This window comes from Fukomys damarensis, unplaced genomic scaffold (genome assembly GCF_012274545.1).
Source record: "Fukomys damarensis isolate Sample0158 unplaced genomic scaffold, DMR_v1.0_HiC HiC_scaffold_23, whole genome shotgun sequence".
NCBI lineage: Eukaryota > Metazoa > Chordata > Mammalia > Rodentia > Bathyergidae > Fukomys > Fukomys damarensis.
In genome coordinates, this window is record NW_022900935.1 from 25,381,977 (window position 1) to 25,396,469 (window position 14,493).

The 14,493-nt window shown below is 36.4% G+C and overlaps 1 protein-coding gene across 2 annotated transcripts in view; it reads right to left on the bottom strand.

Moving 5' to 3' along the window:
- The window catches only part of Ipp (intracisternal A particle-promoted polypeptide), a 33,280-nt gene that overhangs the window by 3,770 nt on the left and 15,017 nt on the right, over window positions 1–14,493 (bottom strand). For both annotated transcript variants that reach the window (XM_010610189.3, XM_010610190.3), the window contains 3 exons: window positions 13,837–13,974; window positions 11,802–11,924; window positions 9,461–9,681 (listed from right to left, as the gene is read on the bottom strand). In XM_010610189.3, coding sequence (XP_010608491.1) covers window positions 9,461–9,681; window positions 11,802–11,924; window positions 13,837–13,974 — 482 coding nt within the window. The remainder of the gene's footprint in view (window positions 1–9,460; window positions 9,682–11,801; window positions 11,925–13,836; window positions 13,975–14,493) is intronic.

Genomic DNA, 14,493 nt, shown 5'->3' on the forward strand with positions numbered 1-14,493 from the left:
ATATATATATATATATGGTTTAGATGGCAATACTCTCCAAATTGATCTCAGATTTAATGTAAACCCTACCCCTCAAAAAACCACAGCTCACTTCTTTGCAGTAAATGACAACTTGATCCTAAAATTCACGTGAAATTCAAAGATCCTAGAACAGCTTAATTGGGGGGGCACCAGGGATCAAACTTGGGTCCTTGAGCTTGCAAAGCAGGTGGCAGAACCACTGAGCTAAATCCTTGGCGCCACAATAGCTTAATTTTTAAAAGCAGATCACATTTGTAGGACACACTTTCTGACTCCAAAGTTACTACAGTGCCACAGGAGTTAAGGCAGAACAGTACAGGCATACAGTTAAATGAACAAAGTTGCCAGGTGTGTTGGTCCACACCAACATCTGACAACTTGAGGCAGGAGGACTGAAAGGTTGAACCCAGCCTGGACACCTTAGCAAGACTCTCAAAAATAAAACAGGCTAAGATTATATTATAGCTCAGAGTGAAGGCCCTGGGCTCAATCCCCAGTAACACACAACACACCCACACCAGAATTAAGGGCCCCCAAATAAACCCCTCACATTTATGGTCTACTGATTTCCAAGACAATTCAATGGGGGAAAAGAATAGTGCTTTCAATAAATGGTGCTAGGACAACTAGACAGCCAAATGCAAAAGAACGAATATGGGCCTCTACTATCTAAAAATTAAATCTAAATCTTCAAATCCTTGGATTAAATATCTAAATATAAGTACTAAAACTACACAACTCTTAGAAAAAAAGCACCAGGGCCAGGGATTTAGCTCAGTGGTTCTGCTGCCTGCCTTGCAAGTGTAAGGATCCGACTTTGATCCCTGGTACCAAAAAAAAAAAAGCGCACCAGGTGTAAACAAATACTCATGACCTTAGATTAAGCAATGGCTTCTATTATGAAGCAGGACTTAAAAACCAGCTTTTCTCAGCCTTGGGCAATTCCCTACCTCCTCAGGTCACCCCCCTCTTCCCTGTCTTTTTTTTTTTCTGATAAAATTGGCAACCATGTCTTGTGAAGAAAATTTATGTCATCTTGTTCTCACAAGATTCACGAGGCTGTGTCTTCTTTCATGGATAAATTAAAAAACTGTCTGCCCTTGTCCTGTTTCATGTAAACTCACTACAACACTAGAAAGACCAATCTTAAACCAAATGTATAAAACTGGAACCTTTCCTTTGTTTTCTATTCTTCCTTTGGACAGGAGTCCAATGAGCCAGTGTTCACCTAAAATAAAGTCTTCCTGATTTCCATTGGTTTCTCCTCTCTCTTGGAATTCTGCAACAGTTATAACGCCAAAAGAACAAGTGACAAAAGAAAAAATAAACTGGACTTCAAAATTTGAACTTGTGCTTCTAAACACTACCATCAAGAAGATGAAGTCAGGAAGCCAGGTATAGTGGTGCAGATCTGCAATCCCAGCACTCTGGGAGCCTGAGGGAGGAGGATCACAAGCTCTTAGCACAGCTTGAGAGATATTGTGATTTAGCAAGACCTGTCTCAAAAAGCGGGGGGTGGGGGGTGGCTGGTGGCTGGGATGTAGCTCAGTGCAAATGCCTTGGATACAATCCCTAGTATCGTAAAAACAAACAAACAAACAAAAACCCCCACACAAATAAAACAAAACTAGGGCCAGGGATTTAGCTCAGTGGTACCATGGAAGGTCCTGAGTTCAATCCCAGTACCAAAACAACAACAAAAACAGACCAAACCACAACAAAACAAGAAACTTACACCAAAGTGAGATACCAATTCACTACTATTAGGACAGCTACTTTAAAATAAACATAGCAGCCTGGGATTTAGCTCAGTGGCACTATTCCTGCCTTGAAAGTGCACAGTCCTGAGTTCAATCCCAGGTATTGGGGGAAAAAAATTAAAAAATAAACATAGGATATGGAGAAATAGGAACCCTTATACACTGCTGGTAGTTATATAAAATGGTAGCCACTTCTGAAAACACTTTGGCAGGATGTAAGAGGGTTAAATATGAGCTTATGACCCGACAACTCTTCTACTAGGCATATGCCCAAAGGAAATGAAAGCATATGTCCACAGAAACACTTGTACACAAATCTTTATAACAGCATTTTTCATAATAGCCAAAATGTGGAAATAACAAAAACATTGAATTAAATCTTAATAAAGCTGTCAAGATCTTTCAGGGCAAGGGATGTAGCTGAGTTGTACAGTGCCTACCTGGCAAGCACAAGGCCCTGAATTTGACTTCTGGTACCAAAAAATAAAAAAAGATCTTTTTATTTGAAAAGAAAAATAAAGAAAAGAGAAAAAAACTTAAAGGTTTTGAAGGTCTTACTAACCATAAGTGGTTTAAGGACTATAAATTTCAAATAAGACTAGGCCTTACTTCCCAAAATGTATTTCCTGACATACTTTTTCCTCAAGATGTTTTACAAATATCTATAAGAAAGATCAGTGGTGGTGTAGCCTGTTCAATTTGAGAGTCTTAGCATAAAGGTCATAAAATTACATCACTGTACTATATACTATAAAGAAATCTTATAATATAAAAACAATTTAACCTTTTTACTCGATTTTCCCTAAATTAACTAGAAAACTCAAGTTACCTAATTCCTGTTTAACAATGCCAAAAATTGTACTTCATGAAATTAATTTGGACAAAGTCTGCCTAAACTGCAAGTCTCGTGCATAACCCATCTCACACTTCAGTTTCCCTGCACTTAACACAGTCTAATGTAATTGTCTATTTATTTCTCCATGTGCCCCACCAGCATGTATGCTCCTTGAAAGCAGTAGTAATATATGTTTCCCCAGGCACAGAGCCTGATTCACATTTATATACTAAGTAATTCGTAACTATTATGTTTCTGAATGAATACATGAACTAACAAACACAGAATAGGATAGAACAGTGAATCAATGAAGTTATGCCCTACCCTAGCCTGTTCTCTTCCCTTCCTAGTGTAACCCATCTTGTACTTCATTATCCCTACACTTATCTTTGAATCAACCCATAAATGAGAACATAAGGAAACCTGGAGGAGCTCACATGGTTGGTAATAGGATGGGTACTGCATGGAGTAGCAGGTGGAGAAAACAGTGTGTTAGAGAGAATGGCTTAATTTATCAAATAAGTAAACGGAATGAATAATTAAGTAAAATACACTGATGATAATTGAAAACATTTTTTTTTTCCACTACCAGAAATCAAACTCAGGACCTTGTGCTTGCCAGGCAGGTGCAGTGCCACTGAGCCCAGGAAGCGCTTTTTTTGTTTGTTTGTTTGTTTGTTTTTGTTTTTTGAGACAGGGTCTCACTATGTAGCCCAGGCTGGTCTCAAACTCATAGCAATCCTCCTACCTCAGCCTCCCGAGTGCTGGGATTACAGGCATGCACCACCACACCCAAAGAGGAAGCCAGTTTTGGTTTTGTTTTGTTTTTTGAGACAGGGTCTCACTATGTAGTTGAGACTGACCTGGAACTCACTATGTAGCCCAGGCTGGTCTTGAACTCACAGTGATCCTCCTGCCTCAGCCTTCTGAGTGCTGGGATTACAGGTGTGAGCCACCACGCCCAGTGAGGAAGCCATTTTTTAAAACTAACCAAGATAGTATTTACAAACACAGAAAGGAAGGATTGAAAAAACCTGAAGCATTGTACTGGAATTGCAGCTACCACTATGAACTCATGGTTTTAGAATATAAATATATAAACAGACATAGACACATTTATGGATTAATGTATGTGTTAATATATACAGATGTATACATATAAATAGTCCCTAGTCCCTAGCTGTGTCTCCTGATAGTGCCTACAGTAAATAATACCTCAAAGCAATCAGAGCACTGATATGTTGCCTTCTTTTTTTTTTTTTTGTACCGGGGATCGAACTCTGGACCTTATGCTTGTGAGGCAGGCAGCGGCACCACTGAACTAAATCCCCAACCCTGAGCTGTTGCTTTATAAATCCTTCACTAAGTGGATCTGGAAATTTTTGGAGAAATGGTTCATTCTAGGGATAGAACAGAAAAAGTATAGGAAGATGTCATGGGTGATGTAGCATGCCTATTGTCTCAACACTTGGGAGGCAGAGGCAGGAGGACTGCTGTGAGTTCAGGACCATCCTGGGGTACATAGTGAGTTTAAGGCTTGAGGGTAGCCTGAAATATATAGCAAAACCCTGTGTCAAAGAAAATACAGGATAAGCCTGAAATATTTTATTATGACAGAAAAAAAATGTTCAATGAATGACAGGAACATAGCAAAAAGACACAGGAATGAGTTTTGTTTCTAGATGTGACAGGTTAATAGTTACCAAATTTGCTTTCCTGCCTTTAATACCTAGAAAACTGAACAAAACATGAAACAGAGTTCTCTAAAGCTGGATGTGGTAGCACATTCCTGTAATCCCAGCACTTAGAAGGCTGAGGCAGAACTGCTGTGAGTTTGAAGCCTGGCTTGCCTGCATAGTGAGTTTAAGGCCAGGCTGAACTGCATAGTGAGTCCCTGTCTCAAAAAAAAGTTCTCGGGGGCCAGGGATTTAGCTCAGTGATTTCACCACCTGCCTTGCAAATGCAAGGACCTGAGTTCGATCCCCGATACCAAAAAAAAAAAAAAAAAAAAAAAAACACCAAACAACAAAAAAAAGTTCTCGGGCTGGAGAATTAGCTCAGTGGCTCTGCCACCTGCCTTGCAAGCTCAAGGACCAGAGTTTGAGCCCCAGTACGGGGGATGGGATGGGACACACCAGTTCTCCAACAATGGACAACAGGCAATGCTAAACTCTGATCTCTGAGAAAAAGAAATGAGGTAAGCTTCCTTCTTGCCTTGAGGGGCTTTCTCAACAGCAATATAGGAAGGGATCACAAAAAGAACATTATAGTTAATTTAGGACAGAGAGTGGACATTGAAACACCTAAAATTTGCAGGGAATCAGTGTCAGAGAATAGAGGTCCCCTTGAGTCTTTGGCTGACTACTAAGCTATACCTACATGTGGTGAGACTCCACAAGAATAAGCAAAGAACAACTAATAGTAGTTGTAAGCTCTTGAATTCTCAGAGTTCACACAAGCCTAGGTGATATTCAAGTTCTGACCAACCAAAGTGAACAACACTCAAGGGAATGTTGTAGAAACCCAAGGAGGGTCATGATTTAGTAGCAGGGCTAACCTAGACCTAAAAGACTACTCTAGATTTTTCCAACAAAGCTTAAAAAAAATCAATTTCAAAAAGATTAATCTAATATGGAAATAACTGAACACTTCTTAAAGGATGAAAGTAAAATCCAGCCAGGTGAGATGACACATGCCTGTAATTCCCACTACTGCAGAGGCTGAGGCAGGAGGATTGCAAACTCAAGGCCAGCCTGGCAACATACCAAGATCCTGTCTCAAAATAAAAAATAAAAAAGGGCATGGAATGTAGCTCAGTGGTAGAGCTCTTGCTTAGAGCCCCTGGGTCAATTCCTAGTACATCAACACAAAATCCAAACACATAGCAACATAACAGTCACAATATCCAGTATCTAATCAAAAGTTACTAGTGGGCTGGGGATGTAGCTCAGCAGCACTGCTTCTGTCTCGCAAGTGCAAGGTCCTGAGTTTGATTCCCAGTATCAAAAAAAAAAAAAAAAGAAACGTGGTAAAGCAGGAAAAAATGTGATTCAACTGAAAAGAAGTTAACATATACATAAAAATGATAGAGTTGATAAAATTGACTACTTTAAAACCGATATTTATACGTTTAAGGATTTAAGGAAAACATGAATGTGACTAAAGAAGACCTAAAAATACTTACTAAAGCTAAAAACACCCACAATACCTGAAGCGAAAATCTCTAGCTGCAACTAGACATTGGAGAAGATTAATGAACTTGAAGACAGAAAAAGAGAAACTATCCAAACTAAAACAGAAAAAACATAAGTGGGAAAAATTAACAGAGCCTCAGTGACTGTGGGACAATATCAAGTGGTCTCATACACATATAAGTGGAGTCACAGAAAGATGGCACAAGAATAGTTGAAGAACTAAGACAGGAAGGATTCCAATTTGAGGAAAGCTAGAATCACACAGATCCAAAAAGTTCAATGAATTCTAAGCAAGTTAAACACAAAATTCTAACATGTAACATCATAATCAGTTACTGAAAATTTGTGATAGAAACTTCAAAGATGGCAATGAAAAAAAGCCATGTTATGTATGGGGAACAAAGATAAAAATCATTACTGACTTCCCATCAGAAACTATGTGAGAAGAAATTGAACAACATTTTCAAGGTGCTGAAGGAAAAATCAACTTATTTTTTTTTTTTTTTTTTTGGCCAGGGATCAAACTCAGGACCTTGCACTTTCAAGGCAGGTGCCACTGAGCTATATCCTTGGCCCCTCAACTTAAAATTCTACACTCAGAAAAATATCTTTCAAAAATAATGGTAGAGGCCGGGCATGGTGGCACCGCCTGTAATACCAGCACTCAGGAGGCTGAGGCAGGAGGATCGCTGTGAGTTTGAGACCAGCCTGAGCTACACAGCGAGTCCCAGGTCTGTCTCAACAACATACTGAAACCCTGTCTTAAAAAACCAAAAAAATAAAATAAAATAAAGGTAGAGACAGGCATGGTAGCACATGCCTATAATCCCAGCACCCCGGAGGCTGAGGCAGGAGGATCACTGTGAGTTTGAGACCAGCCTGGGCCACATAGTGAGTTCCAGGTCAGTCTCAACTATATAGTGAGAAACTGTCTCAAAAATAAATAAATTAAATTAAAAAATAAAGGTTAAGAGGGCTGGGGATTTAGCTCAGCGGTATAGTGCCTACCTGGCAAGCATGAGGTCATGAGCTCAATCCTTGGCACCAACAAAGCAAAATAAAACAAATAAACAAACAAAAAAAAACCACACACACAAAAAAATTAAGGTAGAAAATATTTTGCAAAAATAAAAGCTTAAGTAAATGTATTGCCACCAGACCTGTACTTAAAAAAGAAAAATTAAAAGAAGTTCTTCAAGCTAAGAGAAAATTATGAGACTCTGAATTCTATCCAAAAGAATGAACAGAATTAAAAATGGTATTTGTATAATTATGAAAACTAATTAAAATATTTTGAGTCGTTTAAATATACAAATGTATCATGAAATTTGTAATATATATACAGGTAATATGTACAACAATAGCACAAAGGATAGGAGGGAAAGTAAAAGTATATTTTTTAAGTTTCTTACATTCTAAGTGAAGTGGTATGATATTATTTAAAGTAGATATGCTATATTACAAATATGTAACATAAGGGTGGGGGATGTGGGTCAGGGGTAGAACATTTGCCTAGCATGTGAAAGGCCCTGGTTTCAATCACCAGTGCTGATAGATAGATAGATAGAAAGACAGATAGGTAGATCTATAAACAAGAGTCAAAAATAAAATAGAACAAAAAAGAGAAAAAAGAATTAAAGAATGGATTTTATAAACAAACTAAACAGCAAAACAAGAGTTTAAAATCTAACTATATTTATAATTAATTAACTATAAAAGTCTAGAATGGATAAGGAAGATGTGGGTTTTTTATATAATGGAGTACTACCCTGCCATAAAGAAGGATAAGCTTGAGACATTTATAGCTAAATGGATATACCTTGAGACCATATTCTAAATGAAACAAATCAGATATACATGTTTAAATACTGTATTGTTTTTCTGGCACGAGAAATAAAAAGTGGAAATAAGGACTAAAATGTATAATAGATATAGGAAAATAGGAAGAAAATGTTCAAATGGAAAAGGGTACAAGGGAGGAGGGAGGGAGAAAGGAACAAGAAACAAAAAAGTGAAGGAAAAAATGGAAACAAAGCTTTTTTACATAGCAAGGGGAGGGGGCTCAAGGAGAATGGGATAAAATAAAATTTGGCCAGGAATTTAGCTCAGTGGTTCTACTCTCTGCCTCAAGAGAGCACAAGAACCTGAGTTTGATCCCTGGTATAAATAAATACATAAATACTTTTTTTCTTGGTTGTACTAGGGATCGAACTCAGGACTTTGTGCTTACAAAGCAGGCAGTGGAACCACTAAGCTAAATCCCTGGCAATACATAAATAAATTTAATATAATTTAATAAAAAAATAAGTAAAGGGAAAAAAAGACTTTATAGAAATAGAAACATTTCATTACCAGAAAGGGATCAATTAATCTAGAAAACATAATTGCAGTGTATATACACTTAATATCAGAACTTCAAAATATATGAAGCCAAACCTGAAAAAAATGAAAGAAGAAATAGATAAATCTATTATTATATATGGAGATTTTAACACTTCATTTTTAGTAATAATAGTTGGATAAGTCAGACTAGGGAAGACTTATTAACACTGAAAACCACCTAAAGGCAAATGGACAACAAATGCCAGGTGTGGTGGTGCACGCCTGTAATACCAGCACTTGGGAAGCTGAGACAAGAGGATTGTCCCAAGTTTGAGGCCAGCATGGGCTACTTAGTGAGTTCAAGATCAGCCTGAACTACCTCGTGAGACCTTGCTTCAAAAAAAAAAAAGTACATTAGAACTCCATGTTCCACAATGGCAGAAAACAAATTCTTTTCAGGTGCCCATGGAACATTAATAAATACAAAAACAGAAAAAAAAAAAAGAAATAAAAAAGAAAGTGAAGGACATAGTGTTATCATTATCCAAAAAAAAAAAAGGACAAAAATGGTATGCAATGTATTCTCTGATCAAATGAAATTAAATTTAAAAACAATAACAAAAAGATATCTGGAAAACCCCTACATATTTGTAAATTAAGTATCTTATCTTCCCCATCCCTCCCTCCTTCTCTTTCTTACTTGTGCGGCCTCACAGATACTAAGCATGCATTTTACCATGGTGCTATATCTCAGCCCATGGATGAAAGGAGAAATTACCAAGTAAATTAGAAAATAAATGTTAATTATAGTACAATGTCTGGGATATGGATAAAGGAGTACTTGAAGAATATAGCTTAAAGTCTCATAGGAAAAGGAAGGTCTAAAATAAATTATTCCAGCTTCTACTTTAAGAATTTAGAAAAAGGATCCAGGAGTAGTAGTACACACTGGTAATCCCAGTACTCTGGAGGCTGAAGCAGGAAGACTCCTATGAGTAGAGGCCAGCCTAGTCTGCATAGTGAGTTCAAGGCTAGCCTGAACTACATAGTAAGACACTGTCTCAAAAGAAAAAAAAAAAGAAACGAATTAGAAAAAGGGGCATTAAATAGGAGAAATAAATAGAAAGAAAAATAATAGAAATTAAAGAAATAGAAAATGGACAATGGAACAAAAAAAATCACTGATACCAAAAGTTAGTTCTTTGAAAATAAAAACAAAGGGAGAAGTAAAAACCATAAATGATCAAGATCATGATTGAAAGAGAATATCACTAAAGTTCTCACAGATAAAAGAAAACCAAGTTATTATTTGTAATCATCCAACATACCTCTTCAAAGGAATATTTTTCCACAGTATGAAGAGCATCCTGAGTCTCATTCCAGCCTCCAACAGCATAGATGGAGTCATTGAGTGCAACCACCCCAAGATATGCTCTCCTGGTTCCCATTGGAGGAAGTGGAGACCATCGCTTAGCAAATGGATCATAAACTTCGAAAGAATGAAGCTCTATTCCTTCATTGCTGATTCCCCCCATTACATAAATTAAACCTGGAAAAGGAATATTTTTCCTCAGATGTCACAGAAAGTAAGACAGGATAAAGAAAATAGCTGTCATCCATTTACTGAGACATGCTATATTTAATTCAAAAGCTTACAGTATTACAGAAAAAAATCAATTTGTGTCTGTATTATCACATCTCAAATTTACGCACACTGCAAAAATTAGGATATTCATTAATTTTTAAATTTGGGGGGATATAATTTAATGTGGCATTGAGTTTTCAAAGAAATTAATGACATTAACCAAATTGCCAGATGAGGATTTTCTCTCTCATTATCTGATGAGCTCATATTCCAGATCTGCTGCTACTACTCATAAAAAAAGGAAAGGAATATGGATTTTTCCATGCACTTAAACTAGGAATGTCACAGCCCTCTTTGGTGACAGTCCACACTATTGCTCAGACAAACTTAAATGTAAAGTATTTAAATTATAATAGTTATGCTGGGGTGGCGGCACACACCTGTAATCCCAGCACACCAGAGGTTGAGATAAGAGGACAGCTGTGAGTTTTAGGCCAGTATGGGCTACATAGTGAGTACAAGGCCAGCCTGAACTACAAAGTGAGACCCTGCCTCAAATAGATAAGTCAATTAATTAATTAATTAATTACAAATAATTGTATGGGCCAGGGATTTAACTCAGTGGTTCTGGCACCTGCCTTGCAAGCACAAGGTCCTAAGTTTGATCTCCAGTAACAAAAATAAATAAATAAATACTATTATTATAATAGTTATGTAGGAAGCTGTGGCAGGAGCATCACTGTGAGTTCTAGGCCCACCTGCACTACATAGTGAGTTCAAGGCTAACCTGAACTACATAATGAGACCTTGTCTCAAAAAAAAGAAAGGAACAAACATGAACTAAATGTTAGCAATATGGGTTTTAGTCCAGCTTTGTCAGTAACCAGCTATAATCTTTTGTTGTTGTTGTTGGGTTTTTTTTTGTTTTGTTTTTGTTATTGGGGATTGAACTCGGGAACTTGTGCTTTGCAAGACTGGCAGCAGAACCACTGAGCTACATCCCTGACAGTTATAATATTAAACTTCAGCTTTCTCATCTAGAAATGAAAGGGAATGAAATAAAGATCTCTCTGTCTTTATGATTTTAGATGAGAAGACTGAAATATTCAATATAAAATGACTGGAGAATACTGAAATGTTACACAATAAAATAGTCTGTTTCAAATAATTTGGACATTTAAACACCAGCAGAAATTGGAGACGGTGGGCCCGGGATTTAGCTCAGTGCTTCCGACAACTGCTTTGCAAGTGCAGGGACCCAAGTTCCATCCTGGTACCAAAAAAAGAAATTGGAGAAGGTACAATACTCATAAAGCAGGAGGAACTTGACCTAGAAATGAAGTAGGCTGAACTGTTACACAACGATAGGCAGATAGCTTTCAACTCTGCAAGTACATATAAATTTGTTTTCAGATGCTGAACAAAGAATCAGGCTCTATTTGACTGGGCTTACTACTTATCTTTTAGGGTAGACAAAAGAACACCCATATACCATTTTTATATACACCACAGCTATTTCAAACCTGTCATAGGATTATATTCTGTGTAGACTGAATCATACTATACTGTTAAAAAAAAAAAAACTAAAGAAGCCATTAAAATTGTTTTGATACTCTCTCCCTACCTTGAAAAACTCACTTGGGCATTCATGGGAGAGAAACAGACAATAACAGTGACATTTCAAATGCATATTGTGGGCAGGGGATGTGGCTCAGTGGTTCCACCACTTGCCTCGCAAGCACAAGGTCCCAAGTTCAATTCCCGGTATCAAAGAAAAAATCAAATGCATATTTTGCTACTCAGGTATTTCTGCCTATCTACAAATTTTAATCTAGCCTTATTACAGAAAAAATAATAAATTATTTTGGCAATACACAAATAAAGGACAATAACAGCAGAGATAAAAGGCAGAAATTATATACTGCTAATGTCATTCAATACTAATAGGCCTAAAATATACGGTTGTACAAAGCTTCAAAATTGGTTTTTTAAAAAAAAATATATATATATACATATGTATATGTGTGTATATATGCATATGTATACATACATATAGAAGAAAATACTTTATATAAAGTAATTACCTTGCATTTCACAGCACCCAAAATAGTAACGTGACACAGCCATGTTGCCAATTACTTCCCATTTATTTTCATCAGGATCAAATCGTTCAATTGTGTTTCCTATCTCAGCTCCAACCCATCCACCTATGATCAAATAGAAAAATATTTATTTCTGAGATAAAGGAATCTCATGACAAAGACCTTACAAAACAACTGATTCAGGCCAGGGATTTAGCTCAGTGGTTCTAGCGCCTGGCTCAAAGCGCAAGGTCCCAAGTTTGATCCCTGATACCAAAAAAAAAAAACCACCCAAAAACAACAGAAAAATACAACTGATTCAATTTCTTCATAATATGGAGCAATATCACACAAACCAGAGTGTGATATAATGATATAATGATTTAAAAAGTTAAAGTATAACCATGAGTAAAACTCAGGTTTTTAAATTCCCTATCTAGTTTTACTAGTGAATAAAACAAAGCAAAAAATTCAGTATATTATATGGTAAATATGGTATTTTGTAAAACCAACTTTTGCAACAACTTCTGTTTCAAATTTTGTGTTTTTTGGTTTTTGGTTTTTTTGATACCAGAGATCGAACTCAGGACTTTGTGCTTGCAAGGTAAGCGTGGAACCACTGAGCTAAATCCATAGCCCTACAACAACTTCTGTATATTCTGAATGGTTATATTAATCAAGAACAATTCTAAGCCCAATCGGGATATACATCTATTTAGTGTGACTTTAATGAGTTTTTTTTTTGTACCTAAGATTGAACTCAGGACCTTGAGCTTTCGAGGTAGGCACAGCCCCACCAAGCCCAGCCCTAGGATAACATTAAGAACTTCAAAAAGGTCCTTGATGCCCAAAATAGCATTGCCTTAACAGTCTCCAATTACTAACATTGAAAATGTTCCCTTCTGCATTCTGAGGTATAACTGAAAAATACAAATATTTATAGGAGTGATGAAAAGGATAATGGAGTAAAAGTTCACATAGAAATAACTGATATATTTTCCAGAATAGGTGTTAATGGACAGGGAAGGGGCAAGACAGTAAGATCCAAACAATAAATTGAAAAGGTTGAAAAGGTATTGACATGAAGAAAATAGGGAAGACTAAGAGTTATATCAACTTCTTATTTGCATAAAAACAACTCTCATTATAACATTTATTATAGAAATAATAAAAAAGTAGAATAACTTGTTCAAAATCCACTATTTCCACTTTAACACAGAATATTTTTTAAAAATGTCACATAACCATTCACTAAATCTGTAAAAATGAAATAATATAGCACAAAACTTTCTTTTGGTGGGCTGGGGATTTGGCTCAGTGGTTCTGCCCTGCCTTGCAAGCACACAGACCAAAATTCGATATCCAGAACCAAAAAAAGGTATGTAAAACTTTCTTTTGGTGTCTTTAATTTTTCTGTTATGTGTTTTCTTATATTAGACATAATTAGGCTACCATCAGAGTGGTAGAAGTGCTACATACTTAGTTAAAATCATGAGATTTAACTATTTAGCTAAACTGCTTTACTGGACATGTCACCTATAAGTTATTTCTCTCTTTTTTAAAAACTTCATACTTAGCTGAACATGGTAGCACATGCCTGTAATCCTAGTACTCAGGAGGCTGAGGCAGGAACATTGCCAGGAGTTTGAAGCCAGCCTGGACTACATAGTGAGTTCAAGGCCAGCCTGAATTACATAGCAAGAACCTGTCTCAAAAAACAAAACTCCACATGACAATATTCTCCATGTAAAACAAAACTGAGAATAAGAATTTGCAGAGCTGAAAAGATACTCATTCTTTTTTTTTATTTCACATTTTATTTTATTTTATTGGGTTTTTTTTTTTGAGATAGGGTCTCACTATGCAGCTCAGGCTGGCCTTGAACTTACTATGCAGCTAAGACTGGCCTCAAACTTGCAGTGTGTGCTACCATGCCTGGCTAAGATACTCATTTTTTATGGGAAAGAAAAAACATCTCTAATTATAACCAAAAAATTCAAACAATCTAAGTTATTTTCAAACTGAACAGCATAATTACCCAAAGCATAGATAGCCCCATAACACACGCACACTCCGAAGCCACAGCGGGGATGATTCATTGAAGCTACAGTTGTCCACTGTTTAGTAACTGGATCATAGCATTCAGTACAATCAAAAATCATTGAATCCTTTTCACCTGGTTTAAACAAAGAGATACATAAGAAGATTTAGTAATGCTAATAGACTAGAACCATAATGCAATGATCAGTAGCATTCTTTATTTTCAGAAATTCAATAGTTATGTCTGATTATAAAATATTCATTAAAGTTCATTTGCCTAGAGAACATTACTTTGAATCCATAGCATTTCCATCTAGTAAAAACAATTTATAAAGCAAAGGCACAATTTTTCTATTATCACTTTCTAATTTATTGCCCAATCTATGTAATTTTTAAAGATTTTTCATTTTATATTTCTATTTTTTTTGGGGGGTATTAGTTCAGAAGATGACCAGGTTACAATTTGAGTAGTTATAATCCTTATGTGGCAACAAACACAAAATGAGATTTAAAAAAAACACTACTTAAAATAAAATTTTAAAATATAGTGTACTGCCAGATCTAGTTGAATATGCCTATAATCTCTTGGGAGGCTGAGGCAGGAGGATCTTCAAGAGTTTGAAAGCCAGCCTGTGCTACACAGTGAGTTCAAGGC